This window comes from Fundulus heteroclitus, chromosome 3 (genome assembly GCF_011125445.2).
Source record: "Fundulus heteroclitus isolate FHET01 chromosome 3, MU-UCD_Fhet_4.1, whole genome shotgun sequence".
Classification (NCBI taxonomy): Eukaryota; Metazoa; Chordata; class Actinopteri; order Cyprinodontiformes; family Fundulidae; genus Fundulus; species Fundulus heteroclitus.
Window position 1 is genome coordinate 16,175,945 of NC_046363.1, and position 12,145 is coordinate 16,188,089.

At 43.3% G+C, this 12,145-nt stretch overlaps 1 protein-coding gene across 1 annotated transcript; it reads right to left on the minus strand.

Moving 5' to 3' along the window:
* Nucleotides 1-365: 365 nt before the first annotated feature.
* Nucleotides 366-4,925, minus strand: sox4b (SRY-box transcription factor 4b). The gene has a single exon (XM_012853551.3). The coding sequence runs from the start codon at nucleotides 4,336-4,338 to the stop codon at nucleotides 3,022-3,024; it is 1,317 nt and encodes a 438-aa protein (XP_012709005.2). The 5' UTR covers nucleotides 4,339-4,925; the 3' UTR covers nucleotides 366-3,021.
* Nucleotides 4,926-12,145: the final 7,220 nt, after the last annotated feature.

Here is a 12,145-nt window from a genome sequence, read left to right on the forward strand (position 1 = left end):
CCCAAAACAAACCGAAGTGGCTTTCTCAAAGCAGTTTTCAATCATTGCTGATATCATTTCTTATTGGTTGCTTCAAGCGCTTAAGGCTAATCCACACTGAGGCTCACTATCAGCTGTCTTTGTTTACCCAACAAAATTAAAAGATAGAACAACTGCTAGAAAAACCTGCTGCAGAGAAAAGGCGTTTGCATTTTACTCTCCATTTCCAGGGGGAGGGGGTTGTAAAGCGATGTCAAGATGCTGGAAATGTATGAAACTAAATGTTGGCAGTTGTCCTGATAAGCCGTATGAATGTGTTTTAGCAGTTTCACCATTTTTTTATTCTGCTGCTGTTGCCAGAAAAACGCAATAAACGATCTCAGGAGTTTCAGTTCCAGCTGATATTTATTTCCTTCCTTGAAAAAGTTCTGTACACAAGTTTGTATCAACAATCTGACAGGCAGTGAATGGACAAAATTTAGCTGGCATGAGTCAACCTAACCCCTTTTTTTTTTTAAATCAGAAAAAAAGGGGCGGCTTCTTTGTTTATGGCATGATTAAAGACAATAAATGATAATTCTACACAGCATATTGCACAGGATGGATGAAAAATAAAGTTAATATATTTAAAAATGCTTTCATATATTTATATATTTATAAAAAAAAACAGTCTGAACTGACCACCTTAAATGTAAGTAAGGATGTGTAAAAGATAGCAGTTCTAAACAGTGCCTGTCCTCGATAGCAACGACGTACATAAACACACAATCTTTTTGCTTTATGGTACAGTCAAATATACAAAGGTCAAGTTAATTGTTTTTTTTCCTCTTTTTTTTTCCTCTGTTCTTTTTTTCTGAAAAAACACAACAGCTAATAATAACCTGAATCTGAAATACAAATGCTATTCACCATGCCATAAAGATACTAAAACAATTATTAGCTAGTAGTTAGCCGACAAGTAGAAAAGATTATATTATTCAAATACAATGAGAAACGCAGAGCAAGAAAGTGTCGCGCAACTCAGGTCAGAAATTTGAATATGCTTGATGTTGTCATCTTTGTTTGCTTGTGATATGGACAGCCCACCTCCATTGGCAAGATGTGACATCAGTGAGTGAAAACATCAAGAAACAAAGTCAAATTTAAAGCTACAATCTTCGAGATGTTGGACATGTAATGCAAAAAAAACCAAAAAAAAAATCTTAAGTTAAAAAAAAAAAAGCAAGAGGCTGCTTTTTAGGATAGTGCTGCTGTTTAAATCACATGGTCCCACAGGAAGAGCCTCTTAAAAATACTCCTGCTCCTGTGTCTTTAAAAAAAAAAAAGACAGCCTGCAGTCTGGCACTGTAAACGTTGAAAAAAGGGGGTTGAGACTGATGCTGCTTTCAAGTGCCGTCGGAACAACCGCAATTACGTCCCAATCACTTAAATTGTGTCACGTCTGTGCTGCAGATGTTCAAGGATTTGACATCAAAGAGGGCTTAAAGAGGGTTTCTGGATTTTTTTTTTCTTTTGTAAAATAAGGGAAATAAGGCATAACCCACCTGATTCATGTTAACTCATCTCTTCTGTCAAAAAGTGTCAGGGTGCCTTTGATTTTTTTTTTTTCCAAGAAAAAAAAAATTCAAATAGGCACCACAGTGTTTTAAAAAGGTAAGCTCTGCTGTTTGATCTAGTCCACTAAAGCTAAATAGCCTAAATTAACGAGCTTTTCATGAGCACTTGAAGGCAGCATGGGGAAAAAAAACCCAGCCTGCTGAGGGCATTAAAAAACAAGGAAATCCAATGCAGCTGTGTTAGTTAGGCTACTCACACCCCCGTGTTCGATATAGATTTGTACAAAAATACACTGAGAAAATAATCAACCTGTTTCCTCTCTTTTAAGTGTCCAAAAAAGTGTATACATTTAAATATAAAAAGGAAATCAAAAAGTCGTGTGTTCTTTAAAACTCTAGCCCTTCGCCTGAGAAGGAAATGTGACAGACAGACATACTGACAGGGTCGTGTGTACAAGAAATAACAAAAACAAAAGATGCTTGGCCCAGTATATAAATACAACATCCCCCATATAAAAATGGCATCTGAATAGGTGTACAAAAACACAAAAAAAGGACAAAAGAAATCGCTGATGATTTCTCTCTATAGCTATGATCTGGAAATTAACATTACAGAATTTTGGTCCTGCATACATAGAGGAAGAAAAAACAATGTAGAGTTCAGCACAGACTTGAAGTTGTGTGTGTGTGTGTGTCCTGAAGTGAGCTGGTGATCATTTCAAAGTCCTTTTTCTTCTCCATTAAAAAAAAAAAAAGTAGAACCGAAGCGAGCGCCACCTAAATCCTTTTTAAATAACCCTAATACTAGTTTACAAACTGCTTGAACAGTCGCACAGAAAATCTCAGCACAAGATATAGGAACAAAGTAGGCCATCATGCTTAACACGCATTTTTTTTTTAAAGTTTCTTGAGAAAATAACTTTAAAAAAAAACCCAACAACCCACCTCGGTTTCATTAAAAAGCATCTTGGTGATACAATAAAAAACCTGTCGCACGGGCAGTCCTAGACTGTACCTTTTTTTTTCTCCGTTTGTGTGTTTTGTTTTGTTTTTTTCTTTTAGTGGTGAAGTTCACTTGGCGGTTGGTTTAAAAAGTTGTGGAAAATGTCCCTTTTTCGCTCAAAAATTCATCGACGACATTGATTAAGTGTACGGCGGACCGCATTTACGTGCAAATCAATCACAGTTTAGTTACTCAGTTTGAAACCGTCCAGGACTGAGCTGCCAGGAAACTCTCGGTCCGTCTCTCCTTTTTTATGTCTCCTCTTGTTTCGGCGGCTCCCTCCCTCCGTCCTTCCTTCCTTCCTTCCCCCCCGACTCCCTCAGTCCACACATCCCAAGTTAAGTCCAGAGGAGGGGGGGGTAAAAAAAAGGCAAGTTGTTCGCTTCAGAGTTAAGCTTTCCACGGGTTTGCAGTAGTGAAACCTACCGGTGACGCAGGAGCTACTCTGGTTTCCCGTACGCGGCTGCGACTTCACGCGCTCAGTCAGTAGGTGAACACCAGGTTGGAGATGGTGGACTCCAGCCAGTCGCCCGAGATCATCTCGCTGACCTCGGGCGTGCAGTAGTCGGGGAACTCGAAGTGGGAACCCCCGCACACGGACTCGCCGTTCAAGTCCCAGTCCCTGTCCAGCACCGAGGAGCCGAAGCTCCCCAGCGACATGCTGTCGAAGCTCGGACTCGGGTTGACGTCCAGCAGGTCGTCCTCGAACTCCTCGTCCTCCGAGGACGACGAGGAGGAGGACGAGGAGGACGAGGAGACGGACGAGCGCGAGGCGGAGGGAGTGGGCGACGAAGCCCGCCGGCTGCCGCTGTACGCGTGGCCGCTGCGGCGCTCCGAAACCCCGCTGAAGCCTCCGCCGCCTCCGCTGCTGCTGCCGCCGCTGCTGCTGGCGGGGGAGTCGGCGCCCTCCTCTCTGCCGCTGGCCGCGTCGTCATAGAAGCTGAGCGGGTGGTCGCTGGAGTCCGCCGAGCTGCTGAGCGTCGGGCTGGCCGGCACCACCACCGAGGACGTGGGGCTGACGCTCAGGCTGGCCGCGCCGCTCCCGAAAACGTACACTCTCTTGGGCTTCTTGGCGTCAGGTATCTGCTTGGCCGCCGAGGAGACGGATTTGGACTTGTAGAGGGAGTTGTGGTGGTGCTCCGGCGGGTGCTCAGACGCAAAGAGCGACGCTTTGGTGCTACTGCTGCTCCCGAAAGGTGATTTTTGGGGTTTGCTGCTGCTGCTGATGCTGCCGCTGCTGCTGCTGCTGGGTGATTTGGGTCCGCTCTTCCTCGCAGACGAGGACGTCTTGGTGCTGCTGGTGTTGCTGGAGCCGCCGGTAACTTTTTCTCCCCTGTCGCTGCTGCTGCCGGGCTTGGATGCGCTCGACTTGACCTTCTTCCTCGGCCGGTACTTGTAGTCGGGATAGTCCGCCATGTGCTTGAGCCGCAGCCGCTCTGCCTCCCTGATGAAGGGGATCTTGTCGCTGTCTCGCAGCAGCTTCCAGCGCTTCCCCAGCCGCTTGGAGATCTCGGCGTTGTGCATGTCCGGGGACTGCTCCATGATCTTCCTCCGCTCGATCTGCGACCACACCATGAACGCGTTCATGGGTCTCTTGATGTGGCCGCTGGGAGTTTTGCACCAAGCCGGGTTGTCCCCGAGCTTGTCGCCGGCGGTGGAGGAGGCAGCGGAGCCCGCCGGGGAGAGAGGCGAGGCGGCCGGGTCCAGGTCCATGCACGCCCCGGATTCGGAGCCCGAGTCCCCGGTGAAAAAGGACAGCGCCTCGGCGGTGCTCTCCGTGTGGCTCATTTTCTGCACCATGCTGTCCGGTTTAAAGGGAGAGCGGGATACTTGCTCTTTCTCCCCCCTCTCTCTCTCCTGGGTTCCTCTGGTTCACTTTAAAGCAAACTCAGCTCTTTTCTCCCACTCTGTGACAGTTTGAGCTGAGTGCAAACAGTGCAAGCAGTTATTCACTCCTGAGATGCGCAGGATGCTCGAAAACACAGTCCAAGAGTTGCCTAAAAAGGCTACATGCACGCAAAAAAAAGTTTAATTTCCAGGTACTGTTGGTGTTAAAACAGTTCGTCTCTGCTGTGCAGTGTATAATCGGTGGTAAAAAAAAAAATAAAAAAATCAACACAGCAGTGTGATCACTGAACACAACCTACACAGCTGCAGGAGCAGAGTGCCCACACATGCGCTCAGGCACTTACAAAGGGCTCCCAAGTATGCAATGTGTAAAAGTAAGTGCTTTTTCTCTGCATCAACTCAAAGAATCAAAAGCCGCGGTAGGGGAAAGAAGAAGGAAAAAAAAATATTTGAAGCTAGAGCAACTCACACTCCCCTGTCTCCCATCAGCAAAGACTAACAGTCGCTGTTTCAAGCACCCCTTCCAGACTACTGCCCCCCTTGCCTGCATTTATTCCTCCGTGATACAACGGCGATAAAAATCAACCAATCAGACGCTGTCGCTACGCTGCTCAGGGCCGAGGCCACGCCTCCACCGAAACCCGATTGGCTGCGAAAGGAGTCTAATAATAATCAGCGCGTGCAATGAGAAGCCTCGTGCAATGACCTCATTCCAGAATACAACAAGAAACTTGAATTTTTTCTTAAAGAGACACGGGCTAATGTTATGAACCCCCCCTTTTCCACTACGCTATGACAGCCCATGTGTCTGTCATTAACATATAGGTTTTACTATATGGGGGAAGTCAATTATAGTTCAGCTGAACTCACTTACCAGAGACAAAATTAAAGAAATCCCAGCATCCATTTTTCCACATGCACATACAGGAAGACTGCGAATACGGAGGACTTGCAATAATATAGCTAAAATCCGAAAGAGCCTGAAGGCAACACAGTGAAGCTGATATAGTTAAGTATCACTTGATCATTTAATTCCTAACACAGTAAATACCCTTTTATGATTTTGTCATATTATTATTATTATTAGTATTATTATTATTATTATTATTATTATTATTATTATTATTATTATTACAACTACTAATACTGTTAGTCGATTATTAAATAATGAAGGTTCGCATAAGCGATACGCATGCTGTTAGACAAGACAGAGCGCAACAGTTTAGCCACTCTGGATCATTGGCACACAAACAGGGAAATGTCTCTTCATGATCGTTGGGCTGCTGTTAAAGAAGTCTGCAAGCCTATACGCCCGGGGCTTTGTGGCACCTCCTCCTCGCTCTCCTTCTGAGGCGGGACTGGGCGGTCTTTAGTCACATAACCAGGCCCTTTCCAGCACACCACACCAGACATACAGACAGACAGAGACAGAAAAAGAAAAAGCGCAGAGGAGGAACCTGCAAGACGCCTGTTGCGAGAGCGCACAACATCCGCACAGCTCGAAACTGCAAGAAAGGAGCTCACTTTCCCATGAAGAGACAAAAACAAGAGCAGGTGTGGGAAGGCGCTGACATAAAAAATGCGCACAACTTGCAACAGTTTGAGTTTGAAATCACGTGCAAAATCTGAAATCATAATTTGTTTGCAACCCTGCAAAGTCTGGGTCAGGTTTCAGTGCACAATTTAGCAGATGTAATTCACCTGTAATTACTAAAACTTTCTAGGCTACTTTATGCTGTTTTTGAAAGCAGTAAGTCACCATAAAAAAGACAAAGGAGTTCTAGAAATGCACTGTTCATTCCATAAAATAATATGTTTTACTTCAGTCGTTTTAAAATATGTGGAAGAAATGGAAAATTATTGGGCATAGTTTCAGTACCGCTAGATGGCGTCGCAGAGCCAAAAAGCGCTCACCATGCATGGCTGCGCTGCAGAGAAGTTTAGTGAGGGTAAAAAAAAAAAAAAAAAAGAGATCAAGCCAGAGCAATGAGAACAGTTAGCCGGGGTGAGTTACATAATGTCTCTGTACGACAGAGCGGCATCCAAGCAAGACCTGCTGGGCAGAGAAAGGGGTTGCTCGCTCCAAGGTAAGATGCGGGTATAGCAAAGGGAAATTAACTTGAAAATTACAGCAGTTTGCTCCAAGTCAAACCAGCTTGGATTGCAATCAGTCACCGCTTTAATGATATCAGCAGACGAACGAGCACACGCGTCTCTGTATGTTAGAATCATCACTAAAATAAAGCTAAAAAGATGTCAAGCCAAAACAAAAACAACAACAACAAAAAAAACAGAGTAAGAGAGATGTAAGATGTTCTGCTTGTGAATAAAAGAAAAGCCACAGCTGACTTGAACCCCAACTGGGAAGTCAGTAAGAAAGAACAACAATATAGTGGATGCATTTCCCTGGATGCAATTATGCTCAATATGGCCTCATATCTGCAGTGCATCCAAGGAAAACGACTGGTAATTGGGCTCCAATTTGTGTGTTCATGGAGCAGAACTGCAATGGAAATAAGAACGTTAACTCACAATCTTGCACTGCTGTGCAATGCCAATTTAATAAGGAAATGCAGGAAAACATTTCACATAAGTGAGTCCTATAGAAGTGGAGGGGCTGAAGAAGGAGCGCTTTAAATAAAAGTTTCCATCAAACTTCTAGAAAAATACACACAGCTGAGTGGAAAAGTGTTCTAGTGAAGTATCATGATAATGTCCCTAATCTTAAAGGTATCGTTATTTATTTTTTTAGTTAGCCCAGTTAGTTCTGGATCTCACAACTTCAGTCCCAAATGCATTTTAGTGGTTTATAATACTTTATATACAGCAAAATTGATGATTATTTAAAGAGAAAATGGAGGCAAGATGATGTGTATCACGCTAGAGTTTGGACCATGGGAACATGAAGAGGTTCCAGTCCAAGTAATTACCTAATAAAAAGTAAGGCAGGATAAAGTAAAACAAATAAATAGAACCTCTGGAGATGACTTTGCAAAGAAAGATTCTTAGAGAAATTGAGAACATTATGGGCAACCCTGAGCCTCCTCTTAATCAGACTGTTGTACGACAACAGAGTGTCTTCAGTCAGAGGCTTGTCCAGATCCGCTGTAAGACAAACTGCTACAGGAGATCCTTCCTGCCTGCAACAACTCCTTGAGGAAACTCCTGTAACATGAGTAACACTAGCATTTAGTTTCCCTTTGGGGTTAATAAAGTATTTGTAATTGAATTGAAATCGGTATTGCAAAAAGAAAAAGAAAAATCACCCTGATAGTTTTGAGGCTGGAGGTGTTTTAAGCTTTCATCCTGGCTCTTTCCAGAGAAGCTATCAGCTCCACCAGCCCTTGAGACCAGTTATATACAGTGTACTTCTGATGTATTTTTATTTTATGAGAAAAAAACGTTATGTCATCTTAAAACTACAAAACTTTAAATTATTTTATTGGGATTTTATATAATGCACCAACACAATGTGGAGCATACCTGTGAAGTTGAAGAAAAACTTTTTTTTTAACAAAGATCTGAAAAGTGTGGCGCACATTTCTTTTCAGGCAATACTTGTAAAATTGCCATACACTACAATTAAGGCAGCAAAGCTTTTGAGATATGTCTCCACAGACTGACCTGAACTTCAACTGGACTGTTCTTACAGGTAAAAACGCTCTGAGCTGAAACATTCTGGCTACTGTTGTTTTCAGGGTGATATGCAGTGTCACTGTTCCCTCACATATAGCATTTTGAATGTAGACCAACAAGTTTAATTTTGGTTTCATCTCACCAGAGCACATTCTTTAGCATGTTCGCTATGCCCCCTACATGACTGGCTAATAGTTGTCCTGTCAACATATTCTCCCGTGTCAGGCGTGGACCTCTACAGCTCCTCCAGAGTTGATATACAGTAGGTCTCTGCCTGCTTCCCAGATTAAAGCTCCCCAAGCCAGGACTCCAGTTTTAGGTGGACAGCCTTGTTAGTGGCAATTTTGCATTTCCAGATGATAAGACGACACAGGACTCAGCAAAACATTAAAGTTTGGGACATTGTTTTAGAATCTGACTGGGAAAAATTCTCAAACTAACTCCTTAACTACATCTCTTGGATTCACTTGCTTTATTGTCGTGGAAACTCAAAGCCCTCAACTGGACAGCTGGTAGGCCTTTTAGGTCTTATTCTATTCTATTCTAAATCCCAAATAAATAGGACCTTTCACCTACTTTTGGCTTCACAGTTTGTCTCTTGGCAGACTTCTCCGTCTCTTTTGCTTTCGCTGTGGCGCTCCCTCCCTCCCCTCATCTCTTTCTGGTTTTCAGTGTACACGTTAGAACGCATTTCTTACACACACACACACACACACATACACGCACACCTAGATACACAAGCCCATACACACAAGCACAAACGCACACACGCGAGTTGAAAGGATAAGCAGAGCATTCAAACTTTCCCCCCTTCGTTTCTCCATCTCATTCTTCTACCACTATTGTTTCCGCGAGGTACAGCTGCCACGCGAGTTGGAGTGGGTCGCGTGCCAACCCCTAATCTCAACAGGTGTTCTTTTTGCCCCCCCCCCCCCCTCACCCCCCCCCCCCCCACCCTCCATGCTCCTCCTACCAACCCAGAACTTTCTTTGTCTGTGTTTGTTTCTTATCTTGCACTTTCTGCAAAACTTCCCAACACATTTTCCTTTTCTCCATCTTAAATTCAAGATTTATATTCTCGGCAATAAAGAAGTAAAGGAAAATGTGACACGGGAAGGTTGCGGATGTACTTGAACATTAGTTTGAAGAACCTTTAGAAACAATATTTAAAAAAATGATAGGGACGTATGTGTTTAAAGCAAAAGTATGTATAGAGAAATGTGTCGCAGGTTCACTTCTGTTTCACATGCTGAACCATCCGTCCTCCCTCACACTGCTGCACGCTTCACTTCTGTTGTTTTGGTATGGCAAAGTCAGGTGCAAACTGAGCTCTGCATTCTGGAAGCATTGCATTCACTTTGTTTTTTGGAACTTAGCTGAAGTTCTCCTATAGGCTGAAGTGCTGTGAGAAGTCGTCCCACCTCTCTCCACTTTATTTGTGTACTCCCTCCTGTGCCTCTGCTCTCTCGGCTCCCCCCAGCCCAGCTCCACGCTCGGTGTAGATCAGTTCGCTTTATTGGCATGAACGGTAGATGAGGAATGCTGCCAAATCATCCCCGTCTCCCTTTTCTTCTCCCCCCCACCCCTCTTCTCGCTCCACAGATAAATCGGATCTGAGGTCATCTGTTATTCAGAACACTGACACCATATGGTCCGCCACCCACTCGGAGTACATCTAGTCGGTTTCATGAAAACTTAAAATCTTCCCATATTTAAATATTAATGGAGGTGTGTATTGGCCAGCTGTCACAAACGCTACTTAGAGTTTAGCCGGCTCGAACTTTGAGTCTTTAGCGGCGGTACATTCATTACCAACGTGCTGATCTTTCGTAGCGACTTGTTGGAAGAAGTTGTAAAAACAACGGGTTAAATACTGACATGAGTACACTATCCAGTAGGCAAAAAATAAAAAAATAAATTAAAAAGGTGCATGGAAGTTGGCTAACACAACTATCAGGCTTGACAAAAGCCAGCAGCCATTTAAACAATTAAGATTCCACCAAATCATTTGCTCATCCCAGCCAAATGTTGACCTTTATTGCAATTAAAATGCAAGGCTCAAGGCCAGACTCTTAAAAAAGACAAAAAACAAAAATAGAGGTGCTATGAATGAAGACAGGGACTGGCAGGAATAAACTGCCTTTGAATTGTGATTTAAGTGAGAAATGTTTCCATAGTTTGTGAAGCTTTTTCTATGGAGCTTCTTGATTGAATTTGAACAAGGTTACCCTCTTTAATGCCTTGGATTATTTCCAAGTGATTAATAGGCAAGCTTTTGTATGTACTGTAGAATACTAAGCAAAGTCTTAACTAGTAAATGTGCTCATGCATACGGAAATCTGTGTGCCTCCATTTCAATAGTTTAATGCTGTCTAAGGTAAATTGCAGATTTCATGTTGACAAAAAAACATGCCAATCAAAGACCAGATAGACAGCAATTCCTCATTAATCTGAGATAAAAAGGGATTAACAATTGCAATGAAAAGATCTGATAAGACTTTATGTTAAGTGTGGGTGCAAAATAGGAACCCTGTGGAAATAGAGTTTATAGTGCTTTGTAAAACTTATTTCTGACCGCAAACCACCAATATCACACCGTAGGATGAAATTGTAAAGTGTAAAGAAAATGGCAAAACTTAAATAAATCCAACTATAACGAATGTTTTATGAATCAAAATCAGTGCATTTGCAATTGCTCGGGGCTCTCTGACACAGTACTTTGTAGGACCACATTTCACTGCCACAACTACTGCAGGTCTTCTAGGTCAGGTCAAGTTTCCAGCCTGTGACCCCCAAAATAACAGCGGCAGACACTGGCGACCCCCTTTTGGCGACGAGGATTCCTTTTTTTGGGTGGAAATTGTGACAATAAAGTTATAAAATTACGAGAATATAGTCGTATTTTTATAAGAACTCTTGCAAAAAACAGTGCAGGAAATACAAAATCTTTCTCGCACATCAGCATCAAATCATCTCACAATCCTCAAGAGGTGTCCGACCCCCACTTTGGGAGTCCCTGTTCTAGGTTATGTCTCTACCATATTTACATCTAGAAACTTGAACGTTTCCCCCTTCTTTCAAAAAAAAAGCTCAACTTCCGTCATAATGCATGGAGAGAGCTTCACTATGGATTCTTCACAGGATTTACAACACGGGCAGTCTAACACAGATGTATTCTCATTAAAACAATTCCACTGCAGCTCTGGTTGTAAGTTTAAGGTTGTTGTCTTTTGCAGCGTCTGACAGTTCCCCCCCCATCCCCCCCCCCCCCCCCCCCCCCCCCCCCCGCCCCCCCCAGGCTTGCCCTGTACTGCTCCATGTTCATGTTAACCTTTAGCTTCCCTCTCCATACTGAAGTGCATCCTTTTAGCATGACGCTAGCAGGGCTATTTTTCACCAAAGGGGTGGTTTATTTAGAGGGAGGTGCAGTTTCAGTTTTCTGCCACGCAGCATTGCATTTTGAAAGTCGTCCAAAAGGCTTTATTTTAGTCTTATTTGACCAGAGAACCTTTGGCTACAAAAAAAAAAATCCCCAAAGTAAGTTTAAGTTTGTGGTCTTACGTAACATACTATGTGGGGGAAGTTCAAGGGGCATGAAAACTTTTGGAAGACAGAGTAGCAATTGAGTAGGTCGTAGATATGAATGGCTGTGGGTCACTCTTACTTACACTCATTCTGTTTATGCGATTTGGTAAGCTCACCCAAACCCGAGCTGGAAAAGAGTCAACGAAAAGACACTGAGCCGACAGGACGTATCACTTCACCATAATGGATACAATGAGGTTTTTTGATTTATTATATTTTTACTGTCAGCAACACCAGTGTTGCCAGTAGAGCCTTTTTTTTTTTACAGCCCATGACAGATGGGCAGTTACTGTATATATGAAATGTATTTATTCAGTCATATTTCAAAAAGGTTGTTTGAACAGATGTTTTTACATGTACACACACACACACACACACACACACACACACACACACACACACACATTCGGGTGGAAACACACACCTTCAGCAGCTAAGTGTTATCTTATCCAGAAAGAGCAGCTGCAAAGTATGACCCCAAGTTAGCTGTTAATGATTTGTGATGTGCATGGAGCGTGCATGTGTCTCCGGGTGTATA